The sequence below is a fragment of the Vipera berus genome, assembly GCF_964194415.1.
Source record: "Vipera berus genome assembly, chromosome: 1".
NCBI lineage: Eukaryota > Metazoa > Chordata > Lepidosauria > Squamata > Viperidae > Vipera > Vipera berus.
The window spans coordinates 360480152-360507371 of record NC_138202.1 but is presented as its reverse complement, the minus strand read 5'-3'; the positions used below and the strand labels follow the sequence as shown (position 1 = coordinate 360507371).

General features: G+C 47.5%; 1 protein-coding gene across 3 annotated transcripts in view; it reads right to left on the bottom strand.

The window, feature by feature from the left end:
* The window catches only part of SSH2 (slingshot protein phosphatase 2), a 153597-nt gene that overhangs the window by 32783 nt on the left and 93594 nt on the right, over positions 1–27220 (bottom strand). For all 3 annotated transcript variants that reach the window (XM_081337793.1, XM_081337791.1, XM_081337792.1), the window contains exons 3-5: positions 16315–16418; positions 13562–13626; positions 3762–3883 (exon numbers count right to left, since the gene is read on the bottom strand). In XM_081337793.1, coding sequence (XP_081193919.1) covers positions 3762–3883; positions 13562–13626; positions 16315–16418 — 291 coding nt within the window. The remainder of the gene's footprint in view (positions 1–3761; positions 3884–13561; positions 13627–16314; positions 16419–27220) is intronic.

Sequence of the window (27220 nt, the reverse complement as noted above, 5' to 3'; positions counted from 1 at the left end):
GGAGTTTGTTTGTTTGTTTGTTTATTATTATCTATCTATCTATCTATCTATCTATCTATCTATCTATCTATCTATCTATTTTTTATTTATTTTTTATTTATTTATTTACTTGACTTATATACCGCCCTATTCCCATAGGACTCAGGGCGGTTTACAGGGCAATTAAAACCATACAATACAAAAGTTAAAATAAATTTAAAACAATTAATTAAATTTAAGCCCAAAAGTTAAAACTTTAAAAGCCAATTCAAAACCCCTCAGTCTAGGCCAGACAGCTCAAAGAGCCAAGTTTTTAGGTCCCGGCGAAACGAACGGAGGTCGGGGGCAGTCCTAAGTTCCGTGGGTAGTTGGTTCCGTAGGGCAGGCGCCCCCACAGAGAAGGCCCTCTCTCTGGGAGTCACCCGCCGGCAATCCTTCACCGGCGGCACCCTGAGGAGACCCTCCCTGTGGGAGCGCACAGGACGATGGGAAATTGACGCTGGCAGCAGGTGCTCCCTTAGATAATCCGGGCCCATGCCATTTAGGGCTTTATAGGTCATCACCAGCACCTTGAATCTCACCCGGAAGGCAACCGGAAGCCAATGCAGCTCCCGGAGAAGAGGTGTTACGCGGGAGTATCGGGAGACCCCCATCACAACTCGCGCGGCCGCATTCTGCACCAGCTGAAGCCCACGAGTCATAAAGGAGGCCATAGTTCCCCACTCCTGTCCTAGACTTACGACGATTCATTTAGTGGCTGTTCCAAGTTACAACGGCGCTGAAAAAAGGGACTTAGGACCAGTCCTCGCACTTATGACCAACACAATGTCCCAGCGTCATGTGATTCTGCTGATTTTTTTTTACAGCCTATATTTATTCGCTTATTTACGTTCCCGCTGATTTTTTTTTACAGCTTTTTATTTATTTTGTCATTCGCTTATTTATGTAACTGCTGATTATTTTCAGCTTTCATTTATTTATTTTTTATTGACTTTATTCATATTACCATTTTTTTCCCCCAGCTTATTTCTTTATTCAATGTTGATTTTTTTCCCCAGCTCGATCTTAAAGGGACCAAGAGCTTTTCTCTCTGACCTCCTGTTTCCTTGACCTTGATTTCAGTCCAGCTTGGGCAGGGGGGCAGTTTGTCATCCCCCCCCCCCTGTGTCTAGCCGTCTGCTGCTTTCCTGGCGCTTGGAAAAATGTCTCTCCTGACTTGGTTCAAATTTCCAACCTCGATTTAGCCTTGTTGCTGGGGTCTTTTGAGAAGGTGGGGGGAGTGGAGAAGTCCCTAAAAATATTCCCAGCTCGGCCACCCCGGAAAGGCCCTTAAGAGTGGCTGTTTCCGCCCCCCCGCCGCCAACATTTATTATTATTATTATTATTATTATTATTATTATTATTATTATTATTATTATTATTATTATTATATTATTATTATTATTATTATTATTATATATTATTATTATTATTATTATTATTATTATTATTATTATTATTATTATTATTGTTATTATTAATTATTATCATTATTATTTCGGTTTATATACCGCCCTACTCCCAAAGGACTCAGGGCGGTTTACAAGGCAAAATTTAAAAACAATACAATATAAAATTAAAATTAAATTAAATTAAGTCTAGCCGTAAAAAATTAAAATCACAATTTAAAAACATTAAACCCCCTCAGTCCAGACCAGATAGCTCAAAGAGCCAGGTTTTTAGGTCCCGGCGAAATGAACGAAGGTCGGGGGCAGTCCGGAGTTCCGTTGGCAGTTGATTTTTTTTTAAAGAAAACTTATAAAAAATGTTTTATAGATGGCATTTAACGCCCGGTGAGATTACCAAAAATGTTTAAAAATATGTCTCGTCAAGTGTTGGAAATGTAAACAAAAACCAGGCACTTAGTATATCACATCTGGCGGACGTGCCCTAAATCTAAAAGATTTCGGTCAAGAATACACGAACGGTTAGAGAAAAATGATTAAAAAAAAAACATACAGACTTTAAGCCAGATTTTTTTTTGGGGGGGGGGAGTTTAGGCATAATAGTAGGAAACTGTGAGAAAGAATCTGTACACTTAATTTTACACGTATTAACTGCAGCAAGAATAGTATTTGCTCAATGCTGGAGAAAAATGAAAGCCCTTTTGATTTAACTCTTCCTCCGTTGGCAATTCTGCATTTTTCCAACGTTGAGCGAATCCAATTCTCGCTGCCGTTAATACATGTAACATTAAATCTACACATTCTTTCTCACAATTTCCTACAGTTATACCCAGGGCTTTTTTTGTCATAGAACGCTCAGAATGGAGTTCCGGCACCTTTTTTTGGATGGAACCTTGTAGGGTAGGCAAGGCGGGTTGTATGACATGTGTGAGTTCCGGCACCTTTTTCTTTTCTTTTTTTTACAAAAAAAGCAATGGTTATACCTAACAAAAATAGTTCTGGTTTAAAATCTGTATGTTTTTTTAATCGTTTTCTCTGACCATATATGTATTCTGGACCAAAATCTTTTGGCTTTAGGGCGGGCGTCTTCCCACTTGGCCCTTTTAGGACTGGTGGACTTCAACTCCCAGAATTCCTCCACCAGGCACGCGTGCCTGGCGGAGGAATTCTGGGAGTTGAAGTCCACCAGTCCTAAAAGGGCCAAGTGGGAAGACCCCTCTCTTAAAGCATCCTGGCTGAGGAATTCTGGGAGTTGAAGTCCACCAGTCCTAAAAGGGCCAAGTGGGAAGACCCCTCTCTTAAAGCATCCTGGCTGAGGAATTCTGGGAGTTGAAGTCCGCCAGTCCTAAAAGGGCCAAGTGGGAAGACCCCTGTCTTAAAGCATCCTGGCTGAGGAATTCTGGGAGTTGAAGTCCGCCAGTCCTAAAAGGGCCAAGTTGGAAGACCCTTGTCTTAAAGCATCCTGGCGGAGGAATTCTGGGAGTTGAAGTCCACCAGTCATGAAAGTGCCAAGTGGGAAGACCCCTGTCTTAAAGCATCCTGGCTGAGGGATTCTGGGAGTTGAAGTCCACCAGTCCTAAAAGGGCCAAGTGGGAAGACCCCTGTCTTAAAGCATCCTGGCTGAGGAATTCTGGGAGTTGAAGTCCGCCAGTCCTAAAAGGGCCAAGTTGGAAGACCCTTGTCTTAAAGCATCCTGGCGGAGGAATTCTGGGAGTTGAAGTCCACCAGTCATGAAAGTGCCAAGTGGGAAGACCCCTGTCTTAAAGCATCCTGGCTGAGGGATTCTGGGAGTTGAAGTCCACCAGTCCTAAAAGGGCCAAGTGGGAGGACCCCTATCTTAAAGCATCCTGGCGGAGGAATTCTGGGAGTTGAAGTCCACCAGTCCTAAAAGGGCCAAGTGGGAAGACCCCTGTCTTAAAGCATCCTGGCTGAGGGATTCTGGGAGTTGAAGTCCACCAGTCCTAAAAGGGCCAAGTGGGAAGACCCCTATCTTAAAGCATCCTGGCTGAGGGATTCTGGGAGTTGAAGTCCACCAGTCCTAAAAGGGCCAGGTTGGAAGACCCCTATCTTAAAGCATCCTGGCTGAGGGATTCTGGGAGTTGAAGTCCACCAGTCCTAAAAGGGCCAAGTGGGAAGACTCCCTGCTTTAGGGTACCTCCACCAAAGATAGTAGCGTGTGCTTGGTTTTTGTCTACATTTCCAACAATTGCTAGACAAGTCTTAAAGTGGACAAGGTTGGATACTCCTGCCTTGGTGTGTGTGTGTGTGTGTGTGTGTGTGTGTGTGTGTGTGTGTGTGTGTGTGTGCACCAGAACCCTGCAGAGCATCACGACTCACCTGTCATTGGATGAAAAGTCCACTCCCAGGACAATGCTCTCCTCCGTGTCTTGCCGGCCATTTGTCGAAATCACCACCATGTAGCGTGTCCGATTTTGATACGTGCTTTCCAGTCTCACTGCCTAGGAAGGAAACACAACAGGATTACTGAGGGGGAACAAGAGACCTTGGAGGCCTTTCAGTCCAGGGGTCCCCAACCTGTGGGCCGCAGCCGAGCACCGATCCACAGCCTATCGGCTAACCGGACCACATAAATAGCTGGCCGGCGCACGAGTGTGCGCGTGCACGCAACCCCACTCAGACAAGCATCACCATGTGTGTCGTGGGCCTTTGCAGCCCCACTCGTGCGAGCTTCACCATGAGCATCCTGGTTGTTCGTGGCCCCATGCGCACAAGCATTGCCGGCGTTCACGGCCCCACCTGTGCGAGCAATGCCCTAAGTGTGGCAGCGTTTGTGGCCCCACGTGCGCATCGCCATGAATGTCGCGGGCGTTTGCGGCGAGTGTCACCAGGAGCGTTGCAGGCGTTTGCAGCCCCGCGCGCACGGGCATGGCGGGTGTGCGCGGCACCACCTGTACGAGCGTTGCCACGAGCATGCTGGTGCTTGTTGCCCCACACGCACGAGCATTGCAGGCGTTTACGGACCCACCTGTGCAAGCATCGCCACGAGCGTTGCGGGTGTTTGTGGCCCCACCCATGCCAACATCGCCATGAGCATTGTGGGGTTCGCAGCCACACATGCCAACCCCGAATGGTTGGGGAACCCTGTCTAATTTGACCAGTTTTGGATGAGTACAGACGCAACATTGCTTGTCCGGGCAACACAGACACAAATTCTTCAGATTAAAGACAAAATATCCTGTTAGTTACAGGCAGTCCTCGACTTACAAGCATTTGTTTAGCGGCTGCTAGATGCTCCATCTTTGCACACCCATAATCTCGCTTGCAAGGGGAACAATATACCGGCAGTCCTTTGCCTCGTTTAGCAACAGTTGAAATTTACAACAGCCCTAAAAATAATGACTTACAATCAGTCCTCACATTTATGACTGTCTTAGGCTCCCCACTGTTGCGTGATCAGCATTTCAGTGTTTGCAACCGGCCTGTATTTATGATGGTTGCAGGGTCTCGGGGTTGCAATTTACGACCTTCCCAGCTGACAAGCTACGTCAATGGGGGATTCGCTTAACAACGGCATTATTCACTTTAACAACACAGCGATCTGCGTAACGATTCTTGTCCAAAAAGCTTGGGCATTCATGTCCGACTTACTGAAGAAGTGTCTTGGTTAGCAAGGGAAATTCTGGGGCCAAAGCCGTGTCGATGAGGGGAGCTGGATTTGCTTAACGACCACGTGATTCGCTTAACAACCAGGGCAAAAAAAAAAGGTCATAAAAATTGGGCACGGCTCAGCTCTGTGCAGCTGAGGTTCAGAAGGCTGCCCCCAAATCCAACCATCCTTCCAGAATCCACTCTGCCCCCCCACAACTGTACCCCCACAACCGACAGACAGCTAGCAGGGTAGGAAGCAATCTGCTTAAAGCCCGACATTCTGCATATTCCTCCTTTTTCTTCCCTCTAAAAACTAAGAATATGAAGGCTTCCTGGTGCCCTCTGAGCTGGGTTCTTCTGCTGCAGACGTTTCATGACCCAACTAGGGAAGATCATCAGTGTCCAGCATTGATAAGGTTACCTAGTCGGGCCATGAAAGGTCTGCCATAAAACCACCCAGCTCAGAGGGCATCAAGGACCCCACAGTCCTCCTCCTCCTCCTCCTCCCTTCTAGCCCTGATGATGTTCCCTAGTTGGGTCATGAAACGTCTGCAAGGAAACCACCCAGCTCAGAGATCAATAAAGACCCCAGAATCCTCTTCTCCCTCCTCTCCCTTTCCCCCCACCTCCATTCCTTCCTCTTTCCCTTCCTTCTTCTCCTCCTCCTCCCTCCAATCCCCCCCTCCCTTCTAGCACTGAAGATGTTCCCTAGTTGGGTCATGAAACTCTCCAAGAAAACAGCCCAGCTCAGAGAAGCACCAAGGACCCCACAGTCGTTGTCCTCCTCCTCCTCCTCCTCCTCCTCCATCCGTCACTTCTTGTCCTGCCTTCAGGGGCTTTGGGGAATAGGTTGACCCCTCCCCTATTCTTTGTGGCAGCCTCTCAGATATTGGAAGATTGCTTGCATGTCTTCCCTGCTCCTTCTTTTCAATAAAGTAGACTTACCTTCTCCTTCTGCTCCTGCAAACCCCCCTCCCTTCTAACACTGAGGATGTTCCCTAGTTGGGTCATGAAACGTCTCCAAGAAAACAACCCAGCTCAGAGAGCACCAGGGACCCCACAGTCTTCCTCCTCTTCTTCCTCCTCCTCCTCCTCCTCCTCCCTTCTAGCACTGATGATGTTACCTAGTTGGGTCATGAAACGTCTGCAAGAAAATAACCCAGCTCAGAGAGCATCAAGGACCCCACAGTACTCTTCCTCCTCCTCCCACACTCCCTTCTAGCTCTGATGATGTTTCCTAGTTGGGTCACGAAATGTCTCCAGGAAAACCACCCAGCTCAGGGGGCACCCAAGACCCCACAGTCCTTCCTCCTCCTCCTAGCACTGATGATGTTACCTATTTGGGTCATGAAACCTCTGCAAAAAACAAGTTCAGAGAGCACCAAGGACCCCACAGTCCTCCTCCTCCTCCTTGCAACCCCCCTCCCTTCTAGCCCTGATGATGTTCTTGGTTAGGTCATGAAATATCTGCCAGAAAACCACCAAGCCCAGAGAGCACCAAGGACCCCTCCTCCCTCCTCCTCCTCCTCCTTCTAGCCCTGATGTTGTTCTCTAGTTGGGTCATGAGACGTCTGCAAGAAAACCACCCAGCTCAGAGGGCACCACCGTTCAACCGTGAGCTACAAAGATTCTCCTTGATGGAAGCCAAGCGTAGCTAGGCAGACTCACCCGGCGTTGGGCGCCCAGCTTCAAACAAGAACTGTCTCGGCACAAGCAGGGATATATATACACACACACACACACACACAGCTTCCCTCCGCCCCGGATGCAGCCACCGTGGCGGCATTGACGCAGCGGGCACAGAAGGGGCAGCAAGGAGTGCCAAAGTCACTTTCAAGAAGCCGAGAGGAAGGCCACCCAAGAGGTGCCCGCGAGCAGAAGATGCCCAGGAAGGAAGTCGTAGCAGATGGCGGCTCTGCCCGGCTTTCTGAAAACCACCCAGCTTTTTTGCAGAAGAGGAATTAAGGGTGAATCCTCCCCCCGCCCCAGGGCCAATGGGGCACCTGTCTTGAGGGGGCCAACTGGCAAAGCTTGGTTCCCATCCCAATCAGGCTGAACCCCACAATTAAAAACTTAAAAAACTTCCACGCTGGAAGTTTTTTAGGGGACTGGACAATCATTTGTTTGAAATGGTACAGGGTTTCTTGCCTGAGCAGGGGGTTGGACTAGATGACCTCCAAGGTCCCTTCCAACTCTGTTATTCTATTCTATTCTGTTCTGTTCTATTATTGTATTCTGTTGAATTATTCTATTCTGTTGAATTATTCTATTCTATTTGTAATTCTATTCTACTGTTCTGTTCTGTTCTGTTCTATTCTATTCTCATTTTAATTCTATTCTATTCTATTCTCATTCTAATTCTATTCTATTCTATTCTATTCCATATTTTCTATTCTATTCTATTCTATTCTTCTATTCCGTTCCATTCCATATTTTCTATTCTATTCTATTCTATTCTATTCTATTCTATTCTATTCTATTCTATTCTATTCTATTCTATTCCATTTTCTATATTCTATTCTATTCCATATTCTATATTCTATTCCATTCTATTCCATTTTCTATATTCGATTCTATTCCATATTCTATATTCTATTCCATTCCATTCCATTCCATTCCATTCCATTCCATTCTATTCTATTCCATATTTTCTATTCTATTCTATTCTATTCTCATTTTAATTCTATTCTATTCTATTCTATTCTCATTCTCTTCTCTTCTATTCCATTTTCTATTTCTATTCTATATTCTATATTCTATTCTATTCTTCTACAGGCAAGACCTCGACTTACGATCACAGTTGAGCCCAAAAAGTTGCTAAGTGAGATGGTCCTTAAGTGAGCTTTGCCCTTAAGCGAATCAGTGTGGGGGTGAAGTCAGCAACCTGGCTGTTAAGCGAAGCCGGCTTCCCCGATTGGCGTGGCTCGTAAGAAGGTGGCAAAAAAGGGGGATCACCTGACACCCGGGATCCTGCAACCGTCGTAAGTACCTGCCAGTTGCCAAGCCTCTGAATTTTGATCACGTGACCAGAGGGCCGGGGCAACGGTCGTTAAGTGTGAAAAAGGATCCCAAGTCCCTGTTTTCCGGGCTGTTTTAAGTTCGAGCAGTCACTAAATGAAGTGCGGTAAGTCGGGGGGGGGGCTACTCGGACATATCTGGTGGTCGTGAGCAGTGAGTTCGAGGAAGCATAAAGGACCAATGCTTGGATCACCCGATGCCAATTGGAAAGCTCTTTAAGTCAGTAACTCAGCAAAAAAGGGGTACTAAAACGCCCACTGACTATACACATAAATGCTCTCTCTCTCTCTCCTCTTCCCTCTTTTCTCTTTCTCTCTCTTCTCTCTCCTCTCTTTTCTCTTCTCTTCTCTTTCTACTCTCTCTCTCTCTCTCTCTCTCTGTCACACACACACACACACACACAAATGCAATTGCCTGCCAGCTCCCCAGAGGCCTCACTGGCAACAAGCGGATCAGTGTAATCTAATTGGCTTTGCTAAATCAATTTGGGCAGGAATAATTAGCCATACGATCACTGGCAAGGAAGAGGCCTGCAGCCAGAGAGGGCGCCTGGCGATCAGCTGCTGGGCGGGAATTCTAGGCGCCAGAGAGCAAGGCGGGCACTAAGTGGATTCCTAGGAACGGCCTCTCGAAGCAGGCCGGCTGGGGGATTCTGGGAGCGGAAGCCCATCCCTCTTAAAGCAGGCTGCTGAGGAATTCTGGAAGTCCACCCCTCTTAAAGCAGGCTGGCTGGGGGATTCTGGGAGTGGAGGTTCACCCCTCTTAAAGCAGGCTGCGGAGGAATTCTGGGAGTGGAAGTCCACCCATCGTAAAGCATGACAGCTGGGGGATTCTGGAAGCCCACCCATCTTAAAGCATGGCTGCCCGGGGGATTCTGGGAGTGGAAGTCCACCAGTGAGGACCCAGTTTGTTGGGGGCAAATTGGCTGACTCTGCAAACCGTTCAGAGAGGGCTGTACAGCCCTGTGAAGCGGTACATAAGTGTAAGCGTTGTTGTTCTTGCAAGGCTCTTTTCCAATATGAGTTTCTCGGCAAATCTTCCTCTTTCCTTACTCCTAATCACACGTTGCCCTTTCTCGGCTCCTGGACCTGGATGGATTTCTGCAGGCAATGTTTGTTTACCTCTTCAGCAAAGCACGAGACAGACAGCCGTTCAAAGTCTACCACTGGGGCTGGTCTCCGGGAGGAGGCAAGCAAGATTGTAAACAGAGTCACTTCCACTTTTGTTGCAACCTGGCAAAGGCCCGTTTTTATTTAATTTTATTTTTTTAAACGGTTCCTTTGATGGGGCCAATTTTTTTTAAAAAAATTCAGGACGGGTCTTAGAACCAAATCCCAGATCTTGCTGCAAGGAATGAAGAATATCCAAATCTATGTCATTTCTCTCTCTCTCTCTCTCTTTGTCCCCTCTCTCGGTCCCTCTCTCCTTTTCTCTCGCTGTCTCTTTCGCTCTCTCTCTCTCCCTCTCTGTCCCTCTCTCTTTCTCTGTCTCTCTCTGTCCCTCTCTTTCTCTGTCTCTGTCCCTCTCTCTTTCTCTCTTTCTGTCTCTGTCCCTCTCTCTCTCTCTGGCACTCTGTCTCTTTCTCTTTATTTATCACTCTTTGTCTCTCTCTTTCTCTCTCTCTGTCCCTCTCTCTTTCTCACTTTCTCTCTCTCTCTCTCTCTCTCTCTCTCTCTCTCTCTCTCTCTCTCGTTTCCTCTCTTTGTCCCCTCTCTCTGTCCCTCTCTCCTTCTCTCTCTCTCTCTCTCTCTCTGTCCCTCTCTCTTTCTCACTTTCTCTGTCTCTGTCCCTCTCTCTCTCTCTCTCTCTCTCTCGTTTCCTCTCTCTTTGTCCCCTCTCTGTCCCTCTCTCCTTCTCTCTCTCTCTCTCTCTCTCTGTCCCTCTCTTTCTCACTTTCTCTCTCTCTCTCTCTCTCTCTCTCTGTTTCCTCTCTCTTTGTCCCCTCTCTGTCCCTCTCTCCTTCTCTCTCTCTCTCTCTCTCTCTCTCTCTCTCTCTCTCTCGTTTCTTCTCTCTTTCTCACTTTCTCTGTCTCTGTCTCTGTCTCTGTCCCTCTCTCCTTCTCTCTCTCTCTCTCTCTCTCTCTGTCCCTCTCTCTTTCTCACTTTCTGTCTCTGTCCCTCTCTCTCTCTCTCTGTTTCCTCTCTCTTTGTCCCCTCTCTCTGTCCCTCTCTCCTTCTCTCTCTCTCTCTCTCTCTCTCTCTCTCTCTCTCTCGTTTCTTCTCTCTTTCTCACTTTCTCTGTCTCTGTCTCTGTCTCTCTCTCTCTCTCTCTCGTTTCCTCTCTCTTTGTCCCCTCTCTCTGTCCCTCTCTCCTTCTCTCTCTCTCTCTGTCTCTCTCTCTCTCTCTCTCTCTCTCTGCTAGAAAGATGGAAGGAGCAAAACAGCTCACCCGGCAATGGAAAACTGCTGAATATTTCAGAAAACGAGCCAAGCTTGCAGGGGTTCTCACACTGAAGTCATTTGGGGCATCATAAGAGCTGGAAACGTGAGAGGCATTGAATTCTGGCATTTTTAATATTTTAATATTTTTCAGCATGAAATTAGCAGCCAGCCCCAAAACCTATTGCTTCGAGTGGCTCCTCAAGAATGGCAAGACTGCTATCGTGGCACCCCTAGTTCTTCTCTTAGTTAAACTCCCAGTCCTTGCAACTGTTCTTCGTGTGTTTGAGCCTCCAGTCCCCTAAATCCTCTTTGTTGCTCCCCTCTGCGCTCTTTCTGGAGTCTCAACATCTTTTTTGTATTGTGGTGACCAAAACTGGATGCCGTATTCCAAGTGTGGCCTCACTGGTGCAGGGACAGGCCTGGGTTACTGCTCTCAGTCCTTTGGGTTGTCTGAACCTAGTCCACTGGGAACAGAGTCCTCTTTTAACAGAATAATGGAGCTGGGAGGGGCCTTGGAGGTCATCTAGTCCAACCCCCTGCTCCAACAGGAGACCCTACACCATTTCAGACAAATGGCTGTCCAGCCTCTTCTTGAAAACCTCCAGCATTGGAGCACCCTCAACTTCTGGAGGCAAGGAGTTCCACTGGTTATTTGTTCTCACTGTCAGGAAGTTTCTCCTTAATTCTAAATTGCTTCTCTCCTTGATTTCCTTCCTTCCTTCCTTCCTTCCGTGTCTTTGACCCTTTCTCATCTTCCTTCCTTCTAATCTTCCTTCTTTCTTACCTTCCTTCCTCTCTCCTTGTCTCCTCTTCCTTCCTTCCCTCCCTTCCCTTCCCTTCCCTCCCCTTTCCTTCCTCTTTGTCCCTCTCATCTTCCTTCCTTCTCATCTTCCTTCCTTCCTCCCTCTCTCACCTCTTCCTTCCTTCCTCTCTTTGTCCCTTCCTCATCTTCCTTCCTTCTTACCTTCCTTCCTCCCTCTCGCCTCGCTTCCCTCCCTCCCTTCCAGAATCATAGAATCCTAGGGCTGGAAGGGACCTCGGAGATCATCTAGTCTAAACACCCCCCCCCCTCCAAGATAGATCTCAGAACATCTTGGTCAAATGGTTATTCAGTCTATGGCTGAAAACCTCCAGGGATGGAGCACCCACAACTCCACAACTTCTGGAGGCAGACGGTTCCACTGGTTAATGATTCTCACTCTCAGGAAATTTCTCCTTTACTCCAGATTAGATCTCTCTCTGATGAGATTCCTTCCTTCCTTCCCTTCCCTTCCCTTCCCGAATCATAGAATCCTAGGGCTGGATGGGATCCTGGAGGTCTTCTAGTCCAACCCCCTGCTCAAGCAATAGACCCTATGGCCTATACCAAGGGTAGGCAACCTCGGCTCTTTGATGACTCATGGACTTCAACTCCCAGAATCCCTGAGTCAGCTATCCTGACTTAGGAATTCTGGGAGTTGAAGTCCACGAGTCATCAAAGAGCCGAGGTTGCCTACCCCTGGCCTAGGCCTAGGCCGCTTTATGACTCGTGGACTTCAACTCCCAGAATTCCTGAGCCAGCCACGCTGAGGGGAAAGGGAGAGGCTTCCAAGCTGTGCCATGCTGGCTCAGGAATTCTGGGGGTTGAAGTCCACGGGTCATAAAAGAGCCGAGGTTGCCTACCCCTGGCCTAGGCCTAGGCCGCTTTATGACTCGTGGACTTCAACTCCCAGAATTCCTGAGCCAGCCACGCTGAGGGGAAAGGGAGAGGCTTCCAAGCTGTGCCATGCTGGCTCAGGAATTCTGGGGGTTGAAGTCCACGGGTCATAAAAGAGCCGAGGTTGCCTACCCCTGGCCTATTATACCCATTCAGACAAAGGGTCGTCCGATCTTTCCTTTAAAACCTCCAGCTTGAAAACCAGGAAAACCCTAACCCTTGGTTCACTCCCGCCCGCCGCTTGCCCGTCAGCTGCTCCGTGTCCCAGCCACCACCCGAGCGAGCAATCCGAAGTGCCCGTTGCTTGACCTCCTCATCAGGCTAAATTTAGTGCTCCACAAAGGGGAGGCATTGTCCGGCGGCCTGGCACCCCTCGCCCGGCCCAGGGGAGGCGGGGGTCGCCCAAATCACCCCCAAGTACAAAGCACAAAGGAGCGACTGTTGAAGCTGAACAATGAGCGGTCAGCCGGCTGGGAGCTGACCGCCGGGCGCTGGCTGGAGGCATCAGCCGGTCTGGGAGGAACGAGCATTTGCTCCTCGGTCAGTGATCGGGTGCCAAGGGGATTCGGACCCCTTTCCCAGATCCTGCAAGTGGGCTAAGTCATACCTTGGTCCCAGAAAAGAGCCGATGTGGGAATGGAAGTCTACCCCTCTTAAAGCAGGCTGGCTGGGGGATTCTGGGAGTGGAAGCCTACCCCTCTTAAAGCAGGCTGGCTGGGGGATTCTGGGAGTGGAAGCCCACCCCTCTTAAAGCAGGCTGGCTGGGGGATTCTGGGAGTGGAAGCCCACCCCTCTTAAAGCAGGCTGGCTGGGGGATTCTGGGAGTGGAAGCCTACCCCTCTTAAAGCAGGCTGGCTGGGGGATTCTGGGAGTGGAAGCCCACCCCTCTTAAAGCAGGCTGGCTGGGGGATTCTGGGAGTGGAAGTCCATCCCTCTTAAAGCATGCTGGCTGGGGGATTCTGGGAGTTGAAGTCCATTTATATTAAAGCAGGCTGGCTGGGGGATTCTGGGAGTGGAAGGCCTCCCATCTTAAAGCAGGCTGGCTGGGGGAATTTTGGGAGTGGAAGTTCATCCCTCTTAAAGCATGCTGGCAGGGGGATTCTGGGAGTTGAAGTCCATTTATATTAAAGCCTGCTGGCTGGGGGATTCTGGGAGTGGAAGTCCATTTATATTAAAGCCTGCTGGCTGGGGGATTCTGGGAGTTGAAGTCCATTTATATTAAAGCCTACTGGCTGGGGGATTCTGGGACTGGAAGCCCACCCCTCTTAAAGCAAGCTGGCTGGGGGATTCTGGGAGTGGAAGTCCACACTTCTTTAAGTTGCCAGCATTTGGAAATGATGGTGCAGATATGTATGGGACATGAAAAAGAGGACTGAGATTTTGGGGAACGGGGGGGGGGGGGCAGAATGGGTGAGGTTTGAGGGGGACCTACCAGTCGGATATAATCCTCAGGGCGCAGCAGCATAAACATGGCTTGGAGGTGTTGCTGGAGGTCTCCTGAAGCAGAGAACAAAAAAGATCAGAAAGGAATATTTTTATCCTCCAGCCACCGCGTGCCTCCTCTAAACTTATCCTCTTATTCTGGCCTGGGGCCTCACAGGCCAAGGGCCACGAGTCTTCGGTATCCCCCCTAACCAGGCTAAGGAGGCAAGAATGGAGGAATCTGACAGGCATTCTCACAACCCTCTAGGGCAGGGGTCTTCCCACTTGGTCCTTTCATGACTTGTGGACTTCAACTCCCAGAATTCCTCAGCCAGCATGCCTGGCTGAGGAATTCTGGGAGTTGAAGTCCACCAGTCCTAAAAGGGCCAAGTTGGAAGACCCCTGTCTTAAAGCATACTGGCTGAGGAATTCTGGGAGTTGAAGTCCACCAGTCCTAAAAGGGCCAAGTTGGAAGACCCCTCTTTTAAAGCATCCTGGCTGAGGAATTCTGGGAGTTGAAGTCCACAAGTCATGAAAGGGCCAAGTTGGAAGACCCCTGTCTTAAAGCATCCTGGCTGAGGAATTCTGGGAGTTGAAGTCCACAAGTCATCAAAAGGCCAAGTTGGAAGACCCCTGCCTTAAAGCATCCTGGCTGAGGAATTCTGGGAGTTGAAGTTCACCAGTCCCCAAAGGGCCAAGTTGGAAGACCCCTGTCTTAAAGCATCCTGGCTGAGGGATTCTGGGAGTTGAAGTCCACCAGTCCTAAAAGGGCCAAGTTGGAAGACCCCTGTCTTAAAGCATCCTGGCTGAGGAATTCTGGGAGTTGAAGTCCACCAGTCCTAAAAGGGCCAAGTTGGAAGACCCCTGTCTTAAAGCATCCTGGCTGAGGAATTCTGGGAGTTGAAGTCCACGAGCCATAAAAGGGCCAAGTTGGAAGACCCCTGTCTCAAAACATCCTGGCTGAGGAATTCTGGGAGTTGAAGTCCACGAGTCATAAAAGGGCCAAGTTGGAAGACCCCTGTCTTAAAGCATCCTGGCTGAGGAATTCTGGGAGTTGAAGTCCACGAGTCATAAAAGGGCCAAGTTGGAAGACCCCTGTCTTAAAGCATCCTGGCTGAGGAATTCTGGGAGTTGAAGTCCACGAGCCATAAAAGGGCCAAGTTGGAAGACCCCTGTCTCAAAACATCCTGGCTGAGGAATTCTGGGAGTTGAAGTCCACGAGTCATAAAAGGGCCAAGTTGGAAGACCCCTGTCTTAAAGCATCCTGGCTGAGGAATTCTGGGAGTTGAAGTCCACGAGTCATAAAAGGGCCAAGTTGGAAGACCCCTGTCTTAAAGCATCCTGGCTGAGGAATTCTGGGAGTTGAAGTCCACGAGCCATAAAAGGGCCAAGTTGGAAGACCCCTGTCTCAAAACATCCTGGCTGAGGAATTCTGGGAGTTGAAGTCCACGAGTCATAAAAGGGCCAAGTTGGAAGACCCCTGTCTTAAAGCATCCTGGCTGAGGAATTCTGGGAGTTGAAGTCCACAAGCCATGAAAGGCCCCAGTTGGAAGACCCCTGCTCTGCGTTCAGTTGGTTTCATGGTTTATCGTGCTGCCTGAACGGATTTGGTTTGATGTCCCTCCAAGGCAGGGGTCCCCGGCCTTTGGGCTGCGGATCGTTCATGGTCCCGGTCCTCAGCCTGTTAGGAAGCGAGCCGTGGAAGCCAGCACAGCTGCATCTGCACATACACGGCATGTAGGTAGCGTGCAAAACTGTCCCTCTCTCCCACTTGCCCAGCCCATGGAAAAACTGTCTTTCTGGAAACCGGTCCCTGGTGAGGAAAAGGTTGGGGACGGTACAAAATCCAGAGATGGGTGAACAAAGCTTCCTTTTCTTTTATACCTGGTTTAGGGAAAAATCCTAACTTCTAGTGGATGGGTAGCTATTTAAAATATAAATAATGAAATGAAATGAATGAGTGAGGGAAGGAAGGAAGGAAGGAAGGAAGGAAGGAAGGAAGGAAGGAAGGAAGGAAGGAAGGAAGGATGGAAAAGATGAGACAGAAGGGAGGAAAGAAAAAGGAAGGAAGGCAAAGGGAAGAAAGGAAAACAGGAATGGCAGGGAGGAGGGAGGGAGGGAGGGAGGAAGGAAGAAGAAATGGGAAGAGAAAGGAGAGTAGGAGGACAGCAGGAGCAAAAAAAGTATGGAAAGAAACAAAAGAAGGAAAAAGGAGAGAAAGAGAGGCAGAGAGAGAGAAGAACAAATAATATAAGATGGAAAGGGGATGAATGAATGAATGAATGAATGAATGAGTGAAAGAAGGAAGGAAGGAAGGAAGAAGGAAGGAAGGAAGGAAGGAAGGAAGGAAGGAAGGAAGGAAGGAAGGAAGGAAGGAAGGAAGGAAGGAAGGAAGGGAATTCTTCAGCCAACGTGCCGTGTTCCTTTCCTTGCTTCATTTACTCGTTTATTAAATTTACAGGCCGCCCATCTGACTGCCAATCAACTCTTGACCTGGCTCAGCATCTCCTGGACCGGATAAGGCCAGAGCTTTGGGGAGAAGCCCCCCGCCCGGCTCGCCCCTTTTCCCTCCCTCCCCCCCCCCGGCCCCATCGCGAACGGCCGGTGCAGCCTGCTGGGAAATAATCAGCCCCAGAGGAAAAGCCCCCCCCTCCCCCAGGGCCACTTTCTCTGGGCACTGCCCGCTGGGTCCCAAACCCTCCAGCGTGGACAGAATCCGAATGCAGGATCCGCGGGGGAGGGAGGGAGGGGGACCCCCCTTACCTGCGTGCTTGTTGCGCCGGTGGCTGATCCTGGGGGTGGAGGAGCCATTGCCGCGCGGCAGGAACAGGGCCGCCCCTTTGACGGTCAGGAAGCTCTCGCTGATGCTGCAAGAGAAACACGGCAAAAGGAAGTCAGGAGGGCAGAAGACCAGGGGGGGGCAGGGGGGGGCAGCCACCCTGTTGTTGAGGGCAAGAATTGGGGGTTGGAGGGGAGAGCAGCCAAGGACCCGTCCCTCCCTCCCTTCTGCTGTTTCCTCCCCCCCACAAAAAAAGAGGAAGGAGCCGGTCTGCTTTGGAGAAAGGAAACCGGTGTGCAAAAAATCAGCGGGAGGGGGGGCGCCTGGGCTTGTCAAAGCCACCAAGAGTTGGAAGGGAGCTCGGAGGTCATCTAGTCCAACCCCCTGCTCTGTCCGGACGCCGATACGGTTTCTGAGAAAGGGCTACCCCAGTCTCTTCTTAGAAGCCTCCAGTAATGGGGCAGCCGCAACTTCGGAAGGCAATTTAAATTTAAAATGTCTTTTTTAAAAAAATAAATAAAAATAAATAAATAAATAAATCACTGCCTCTGATTCGCTCAGGCCTCTCGGGGCAAGCATCCAAAGTGGGCTGGGGTGGGGGATTTCCTTCCGACAAGGGCTCAGCGGCCTGTCCTGCCAGGGACCCCAGGGACCCCCCCCCCATGGGCTCCACTCAGCCGTCCCTGCCTCTTCCTAGGACGAGACAACAAGGCCTCGTGGTCGGAGCACCTGCGCAGTACGGATGTGGAGGGGGGGGCTGGGGAATATCCCAAGCCCCTTGGGTTTGAATCTTGGCTGGTTTGCACACCTTTGTCTTTTGCATGTGTGCGCACGCACACACATGCACACACACACGCCCCCTGGTCTCCACCCCAGGCAAATTTCAAGGGTACTAATGCTGTTTTGTTTGGAAGGAAGGAAGGGAGGGAGGGAGGAAGGAAGGAAGGAAGGAAGGAAGGAAGGGAGGAAGGGAGGGAGGAAGGAAGGGAAGAAGGGAGAGAGGGAGGGAGGGAGGGAGGGAAGGAAGGAAGGAAGGAAGGAAGGAAGGAAGGAAGATGGGAAGGAAAGGAGGGAAGGAGGAAGGGGGGAAGGAAGGAAGGTGGGAAGGTGGGAAGGAAAGAAGGGAGGGAGGAAGGAAGGGAAGAAGGGAGAGAGGGAGGGAGGGAGGGAAGGAAGGAAGGAAGGAAGATGGGAAGGAAAGGAGGGAAGGAGGAAGGGGGGAAGGAAGGAAGGTGGGAAGGAAAGAAGGGAGGGAGGAAGGAAGGGAAGAAGGGAGAGAGAGAGAGAGGGAGGGAGGGAGGGAGGGAGGGAGGGAGGGAGGGAAGGAAGGCAGGCAGGCAGGCAGGCAGGCAGGAAGGAAGGAAGGAAGGAAGGAAGGAAGGAAGGAAGGAAGGAAGGTTGCAGTGTGAATCCTTCTTGCCTTGAACAAAAAACCTGCTGGCTGCCTCCCCCTTCAAGAGGTCTGTATCCATCTCAGAATCCTAGGCCTGGACGGGACCTTGGAGGTCTTCCAGTCCAACCCCCAGGCCTCCAGCATCTAGGTGGCAGCGGGCGGCCCAGTTACCCAAGGACGTTTCTGCTCCATCACCCATCATCCCCAGCCCATGTCGCAGGGCCCTGGCTTAGGCCAGATTGATTTATGAAACCCTTTCTTGCAGGACAATTACAAATGTCAGAACAGGACCCTGTTTTCAGGTACCTCTATAAAACGGGGTCAAATCCAAAGCAAATTGTCTGAAATTATTATTATTGTTGTTGTTGTTGTTGTTGTTGTTGTTATTATGATGATGATGATGATGATGATGATGTGGATTTATATACCGCCCCTCTCCCGAAGGTGTAGGGTTTCCTGCCTGAGCAGGGGGTTGGACTAGATGACCTCCAAGGTCCCTTCCAACTTTATTATTATTATTATTATTATTATTATTATTATTATTATTATTATTATTATTATTATTATTATTGTTGTTGTTGTTGTTATTGTTGTTGTTTTGTTGTTGTTGTTGTTATTATTATATTATATTATATTATTATTATTAATAATAATAATTAATTATTATTATGTTATTATTATTAAAAAGAAAAGTTAAGGTCCAACTCTTGCAAAGGAGGACAGCGGCCCCGCCCTTTGCTACGAGATTTTGCAGCACGTCTCACATTTTGTGAGTTTGAGAGAGTTTGTTAAAGATTTTTTTTTAAAAAAAAACAAATGTGTTCACGCTTTCTGATTTTGCCTTTCCGCAAGCACTGCCAGGTGGCAACGGTGAGGACCCACATTTTTTTGAGGTTCGAGAACACAAATTCTCACCGCCAAGAAGTCCAAGCCACTTTTGTTTCCCCCCACCTCTTCCGAAAAATCGTTCTTCAAAACAAAAACAGCCCAAGACGACACAAGACTTCCCACACTTTAAACTGAACAAATCCGGAAATTCATCACATCTAGTACTTTAATCTGTGGTTAAAGTGTCTGATTTTTCTTCTGCAAAAGCTCTGGGGGCTTTTTAAAAAAAAAAAACCAAAAAAACCCCACCACACCACACACACAATTTTTAATGCATCTTTCAGAACAGGGCAAGCCAGAAACCACAACCTACGCACACACAATGCCTTCCTTGCTTTACAAATAAAAACTCGCTGGCCGCGATTGTGTCTTTTTATTCCTTTCCATTATTTCCTTTAATTCCTAAATGAAGCCGGCTGATCCTTTCTGGGAGACTGAAGGAAAAGGGGATTTAATTGAAGCTCCCCAGAAGAGCCAGATATAAATGTTTATTTCAGCCGATAGGATTTTAATTTTTTTTTATTATTATTATTCTTTAAAGAGCCTCTGCAATTGGAAACTCTTCTTAAGTTTGATCTCTGCACGCCACGATTCGTCTCCCGGTCCTGTCCCCGTGTTTTGTAAACTGCCTTGGGAGTAGAGGTTAGTCCTCGGGCGTACGACCACAGCCCAAAACCTCCGTCGCTAAGCGAGACAGTCGAGTGAGTTTTGTCCCGTTTTGCAACCTTTCTTGCCACAGTTCTAAACTGAATCATCGCAGTTGTGAAGTTAGTACAGGTAGTCTTCGAACGTACGACCACGAGCTGAGCCCAAAATCTGAGCTAAGCAAGACATTTCTTGTGCCCCATTTTACAACGCTTCTTGCTTCTTGCTTCCATTGCTCAGTAAATCCCTGCGGTTGTTAAGTGAATCACAAAGTTGTTAAATGACTCTGGCTTGACTTTGCTTGTCAGAAGGCCCCGGGGACGCGGCGACCGTCATAAATACGAGTCAGTTGTCAAGCCTCTTAATTTTGATCACGTGACCCTGGGGGATGCTGCAATTGTCGTAAGTGTGAAAAACAGTCCTAAGTCCCCTTTCCCCCCCACCACCATGGTTGTTAAGTGAACACAAGGTCATTAAAGGAATCGGACTCCCCACACCTTGTCAGAAGCCAGCTGGGAAGGTGGGAAACAGCGATCAGACAATCTGGGAGGCTGCAATCGTCATAAGTACGAGACGGATTCTAAGTGTCTGAATTTTGATCATGTAAATCTAGGGAGGCTACGATGGTCGTAAGTGTGAGGACCGGTCGTAAGTCCCTTTTTCTGGCACCATTGTAACTTTCAGCAGCCGCTCAACAATTAGGTTTATTCAATTTCTATACCGCCCTTCTCCCGAAGGACTCAGGGCGGTTGTTAAGTTGAGGACTGCCTAGAAACGGTCCCCGATTTACAACAGTTTGTAAATTAGTGACTGTTGAAAGTTACAACGGCGGCAAGGGGGGAGGGGAAATGGCCGTTTTTCACACTTAACCGACCGTTGCGGCATCCCCAGGGTCACGTCATAAAAATTCAGAGGCTTGGCATTCCGACTCGGATTTGTGACGGTGGCAGCTGTCCCGGGTTCAGGCGATCCCCTTTTGTAACCGTCCTTCGTGAAGCCAGATTCACTTAACCACCGTCTTACTAGAGCTGCAGGGACTCACTTCCCGACTGTGGCGAGAAAAGTCATAAAGTGGGGTAACGCTCACTTAACAAATGCCTCGCTTAAGAACACAAATTTGGGGGCTCAGTTGCGGTGCTTGTGTTGAGGACTACCTGCATGTAAAACTACACACAACACTGATTTCTCAGGACAATTAACCAGCGGAACAGCTTGCCACCAGAAATCGTGGCTGCTCCATCATTGGAGACTTTTAAGAAGAGACTAGACAGTCACCTGTCTGAGACGGTATAGGTTTTCCTGGCTGAGCAGGGGGCTGGACTAGAAGACCTCCAAGGTCCCTTCCATCTCTATTCTATTCTATTCTATTCTATTCTATTCTATTCTATTCTATTCTATTCTTCTACATTCCATTATTCTATTCTATTCTATTCTATTCTATTCTATTCTATTCTATTCTATTCTATTCTTCTACATTCCATTATTCTATTCTATTCTTCTATTCTATTCTATTCTATTCTATTCTATTCTATTCTATTCTATTCTATTCTATTCTATTCTATTCTATTCTATTCTATTCTATTCTATTCTATTCTTCTACTTCATTCCATTATTCTATTCTATTCTATTCTATTCTATTCTATTCTATTCTATTCTATTCTATTCTATTCTATTCTATTCTATTCTTCTACTTCATTCCATTATTCTATTCTATTCTATTCTATTCTATTCTATTCTATTCTATTCTATTCTATTCTATTCTATTCTACTTCATTCCATTATTCTATTCTATTCTATTCTATTCTATTCTATTCTATTCTATTCTATTCTATTCTATTCTATTCTATTCTATTCTATTCTATTCTTCTGTTCTGTTCTAAATTTCTTCCAACAACCGATGACTTAAACAACGAGAAATGGAGATTTAGACGAGAAAGGCAGATTTAGAGAAAGGCAGATTCAGAGAAAGGCAGATTTAACTGCCATTTTACTTGAGCCCAGGATTTAAGCCAAAGGAAACCTGACTGAGGTTAATTGCTTTGAAACCTTAAATTCATGCCCAGAAAATTCTATAGCCAAGGAAGTTGGGAATTAACTTTGAACAGTGTTTTATCTCTGCAACCCATTTTTAGACCAACGGCTCCTTTCAACCTCCAATAAGAGACATAAAAACGGGTAATCAATAACTTAATACAAAACACAATTAAGTGGAGATCTACACCTTTTATGACAGCGGTGAGCTTTCAGAAAAGTTGCAAACACAGCTGTTGACTTTCCACGTCATAAAAACCTCAGGGGAATTTGCCAGCCCTGCCTTATGCAAAGCTCCGGGCAGCCAGCCCAGAATCAAATATATCTTCCAGCTTCCGACCGAGTGAAAGTCTCTGCTTTCAAGCGCTGGGAGTCCTCGACTTACGACGGCAGCCGGGACCCAGAACTTGCACTGTTAAAACAAGGCAGATGCTAAAGGAGTCGTGTCCAGTTTTACAAGCTTTGTTGGCCACGGTGGCTGAGCTGACTGCTGACGTTGTTACGCGAATCAATGAATAGAATAGAATAGAATAGAATAGAATAGAATAGAATAGAATAGAATAGAATAGAATAGAATAGAATAGAATAGAATTAAAATAAGAATAGAATAGAATTCAAAGAATAGAATAGAGCCTTCTAAAGGGAGGCTGGCTGGGGGATTCTGGGAATTGAAGTCCACCCCTTTTAAAGCAGGCTGGCTGGGGGATTTTGGGAACTGAAGTCCACCCATCTTAAAGAATGCTGGCTGGGGAATTCTGGGAGTCAAAATCAGACATATTAAAGTTGCCAAGGTTGGAAAATCCTGATCCATGTGTCCAGATGTTCAGAAATTCCTTGAGGTTCCTCATTCCAAAGCCCACATCTGCTGCATACATATATATATATATATATATATATATATATATATATATATATATATGTGTGTGTGTGTGTGTGTGTGTGTGTGTGTGTGTGTGTATGTAAATTACTAACAAAGAATTAAGGGAGACTGAAATGCATTTCAAACTTATTAGTTTTCATCAGTCTAATAATAATAATCAGTCTAATAATAATCAGTCTAATAATTTCAAACTAATAAGTTTGAAATGCATTTCAGTCTCCCTTAATTCTTTGTTAGTAATTTACATAAATATATGAGCTGTCCGGTGTGACTACTGCCTGTTCGATGGCCTTCAAGATAGGCTGAAACAGGAAATAAAGATTTGCCCCATGTTTGGGGCCTAGCAAGGTAATGTAAATAGTTAACAAGTATTTGACACATATATATTTGACACGTGCGGGGGAACCTTTACCTTTAATATATATATATATATATATATATATATATATATATATATATATATATATATATATATATATATATATATATATATATATATATATATATATATATATATATATATATATATATATATATATATATAAATATAAATATATATATATATATATATATATATATATATATATATATATATATATATATATATATATATATATATATATATATATATATATATATATATTAAAGGTAAAGGTTCCCCCGCACGTGCGTGCTAGCCGTTTCCGACTCTAGGGGCCGGTGCTCATCTCCGCTTCAAAGCCGAAGAGCCAGCGCTTGTCCGAGGACATCTCCGTGGTCATGTGGCCGGCATGACTAGACGCCAAAGGCGCACGGAACGCTGTTACCTTCCCACCGGAGCGGTCCCTAGTTTTCTACTTGCATTTTTACGTGCTTTCGAACTGCTAGGTTGGCAGAAGCTGTGACGAGTAACAGGCGCTCACTCTGTTACGCGGCACTCGGGATTCGACCCGCCAAACTGCCGACCTTCTGATCAACAAGCTCAGCGTCCTAACCCACTGAGCCACCGCGTCCCTTATATATATATATATATATATATATATATATATATATATATATATATACATATGCAAATTATTCAAATTGCTAATAAAGAATTTTGGGAGGCTGAGATGGCCATTTCGAACTCTTTATGTTCTCATCAGTCAGTCATACCCTTTATCTGAGATTCGAACCTGGGCTGATTGTATATTAGGCAGTTGTTTTAACTTGCTGAGCCACAGGTTCTTTCTCTCTTTTTATTAGCTAGAAGGCAAGGCTAAATATATGTTAAGTATTTGTGCTTTCACAAAGTGTAAAATACATGCCTGATTTATCCTTTGCATTTGGACAGACAGACCCTGTAGCTGCCCTGCAGAGTTAAAACCTCTTTTTCCTTGCCCAAAAGCCTTGGAGAGTTAATCTGACCCCGTCAGACCAAGAGGCCACCACGGATCGCTCTCAAGAATGCAGAAAAACAGACCCACCGCTGGACAAGGAGGCAGGAAAACCGTCAGGGAGGTGAAACCAGAATTTGAACCAAACAAGCCAGAAAAACAGCAGGTTGATCAAACCTCGCGGAGGAAGCCCCGGGCAGTAAACAGAAAGGGACGAGGATCTAACTGGAGAAGTTAGAACAACAGAGTTGGAAGGGACCCTGGAGGTCTTCTAGTCCAACCCCCTGCTCAAGCAGGAGCCCTTATATCATCCTGGTCAAATGGGTGTTCAATGTCTTCTCAAAAACCTCCAGTGACGGAGCAGCCGCAACTTCTGGTGGCAAGCTGTTCCACTGGTTAATTCTTCTCACTCTCAGGAAATTCCTCCTTAGTTCTAGGTTGCTTCTCTCCTGGATTAGTTTCCATACATTGCTCAATCAATCAATCAATCAATCAATCAATCAGAATAGAGCTGGAAGGCACCCTGGAGACCTTCTAGTCCAGGGGTCTTCCAACTTGGCCCTTTTAGGACTGGTGGACTTCAACTCCCAGAATTCCTCAGCCAGGATGCTTTAAGAGAAGGGTCTTCCAACTTGGCCCTTTTAGGACTGGTGGACTTCAACTCCCAGAATTCCTCAGCCAGGATGCTTTAAGAGAAGGGTCTTCCAACTTGGCCCTTTTAGGACTGGTGGACTTCAACTCCCAGAATTCCTCAGCCAGGATGCTTTAAGAGAAGGGTCTTCCAACTTGGCCCTTTTAGGACTGGTGGACTTCAACTCCCAGAATTCCTCAGCCAGGATGCTTTAAGAGAAGGGTCTTCCAACTTGGCCCTTTTAGGACTGGATTTCAACTCCCAGAATTCCTCAGCCAGGATGCTTTAAGACAGGGGTCTTCCAACTTGGCCCTTGTATGGTTTGTGGACTTCAACTCCCAGAATTCCTCAGCCAGGCACGCGAGACTGGCTGAGGAATTCTGGGAGTTGAAGTCCACCAGTCATCAAAGGGCCAAGTTGGAAGACCCCTGTTATAGTCCTTGCTCAAGCAGGAGACCCCATATCATTTCAGATAAGTGGCTGTCCGGTCTCTTCTTAAAGTCCTCCAGTGATGGAACACCCACGATTTCTGGAGGCAAGGAGTTCCACTGGTTAATTGTCCTCACAGTTAGGAAGTTTCTCCTTAATTCCAGGTTGCTTCTCTCATTGATCAGTTTCCCTCCGTTGCTTCTTCTCCGGCCTTCTGGTGCTTTGGAGAAGAGCTTGACTCCCTCTTCTTTGGGGCAGCCCCTGAGATACTGGAAGGCTGCTGTCATGTCCCCCCCTGGTCCTTCTCTTCCTTAGAACAGGCACCCCCAATTCCGGCAATCGTTCTTCCTACCATTTAGCCTCCATTCCCTTAATCCTCTCCGTCGTTCTTCTCAAGAGTCTCTCCACACTGCCGAAATTATCGTAGTAGCAGGAATAAGAGTTTGTGAAGGAGGAAGAGGAACAAGCAGAGCTAGTTTGCAGGTCAAGAAGTCCTGCTTCTATGCAAAACCTCAGCATTTCTACCCCTTTCCTCCCGAGATAAGGCTGGGTGTAAAAAAACAGCAGATGATACCACTCTGCAGATGATACCACTCTAATGGCAGAAAGTGAAGAAGAACTAAAGAGCCTCTTGTTGCGAGTGAAGAAGGAGAGTGCAAAAGTTGGCTTGAAACTTAACATTAAGAAAACCAAGATCATGGCATCCGGCCCTCTCAATTCCTGGCAAATAGATGGGGAAGAAATGGAGGTAGTGACAGATTTTATTTTCCTGGGCTCCAAGATCACTGCAGATGGGGACTGTAGCCAAGAAATTAAAAGACGCTTGCTCCACGGGAGGAAAGCCAAGGCAAATCTAGACAGCACACTAAAAAGCAGAGACATCACCCTATCAACAAAAGTGCATATAGTCAAGGCTATGGTCTTCCCAGTTGCAATGTATGGCAGTGAAAGTTGGACCATAAGAAAGGCCAAGCGCCAAAGAATTGAGGCCTTTGAACTATGGTGCTGGAGAAGACTCCTGCGAGTCCCTTGGACTGCAAGGCGATCAAACCGGTCAGTCCTAGAGGAGATCCACCCTGACTGCTCTTTAGAAGGCCAGATCCTGAAGCAGAAACTCAAATCCTTTGGCCACCTGATGAGAAGAAGGAAGGACTCACTGGAGAAGAGCCTAATGCTGGGAAAGATCGAGGGCAATAGAAGAAGGGGACGACAGAGAAAGAGGTGGCTGGATGGAGTCACTGAAGGAGTAGGCGTGAGCTTAAATGGACTCCAGAAGATGGTCGAGGACAGGAAGGCCTGGAGGAACGTTGTCCGTGGGGTCGCGATGGGTCGGACACGACTTCGCAACTAACAACAACGACGACGAACAGAGAGAGAGTTCGGTCAAGGCTTGCAACGTAAGATTGCAGAGCAAAAAAAAAAAAAGAGGACTTAGTCCCATCTGGAGTTGAGTACAGATAGTCCTCGACTGACAAGCGTTCGTTTAATGACTGCTCAAAGTTACAACGGCACTAAAACAGGGGATGGGATAAAAAAAATTCAGACGCTTGGCAACCGGCTCGTATTTACTACGGCCGCATTGTCCCGGGGTGGGTGTGTTTGTGTGTGTGTGTGTGTGTGTGTGTGTGTGTGTGTGTGTGTGTGTGTGGCGTGATCCCCTTTCGCGACCATCCGACAAGCAAAGTCGATTGGAGGGGAAAGCCGGATTCACCTAACGACCGTGTGACTCACTTAACAACTGCGGGGATTCACGTAAGAAGAAAGGTCGTAAAATGGGGGCAAAGCCCAGTTAACGAATTTCTCAACTGCCAACGTCAATTTTGGGGGGCTCCGTGGTGGCCCTACGTCCTCGACCTACAAGGGTTCGTTTAGTGACCGTCTGAAGTCGCGACGGCACTGAAAAAAGTAACTTACGACCATTTTTCACACTTACGACCGTTGCAGCATCCCCCCAGGGTCAGGGGATCAAGATTCAGACGCTGGGCAACTGACTCGTATTTGCGACGGTTGCAGCGTCCCTTGGGGTCCCGTGATCCCCTTTTGCGACCTTCCGGCAAGCCCCGAGGGAGTTACATTCACTTAACGACCCGTACGATTGACTTAACAACTGCAGAGATTCGCTTAACAACCGTGGCAAACATGGTTGCAAAACGAGGTGAAAATTCCCTGAACAGCTGTCTCTGGCTTAGCCGCGGAAATGTTGAGCTCAATTGCGCTCTAAGTTACAACGCCACCCCCACCTCCCCCAAAAAAGTAACTAACTTATGACCGTTTTTCACACTTATGACCGTTGCAGCGTTTCCCCCGGGGTCACGGATCCCAATTCACACGCTTAGCAACCTGAGTCATGTTATTATGACGGATGTAGGCCGCTTCTTCCTTCTCTGTCTTCCTGGACAACGGGACGTCGTGTTTTGTGTCTCTCTCTCCGCAGAAGTCCGGAAAGGAAGCTGACTTCGTTGTGCAACTCCCCCTCCCCCCCCCCAATGCCCCAAATTGTGGCTCCAGTTGTGTAAACACACATCAAAGAGAAACCCGGGCGGTGAGGGCAGGATGGGACAAGTCAGCGGAGCAAAGGTTGCCGAAAGGGAAGCGAGAACGAGAGAGGCTGCGTCAGTGCTGGGCAAAAAAAAACGAG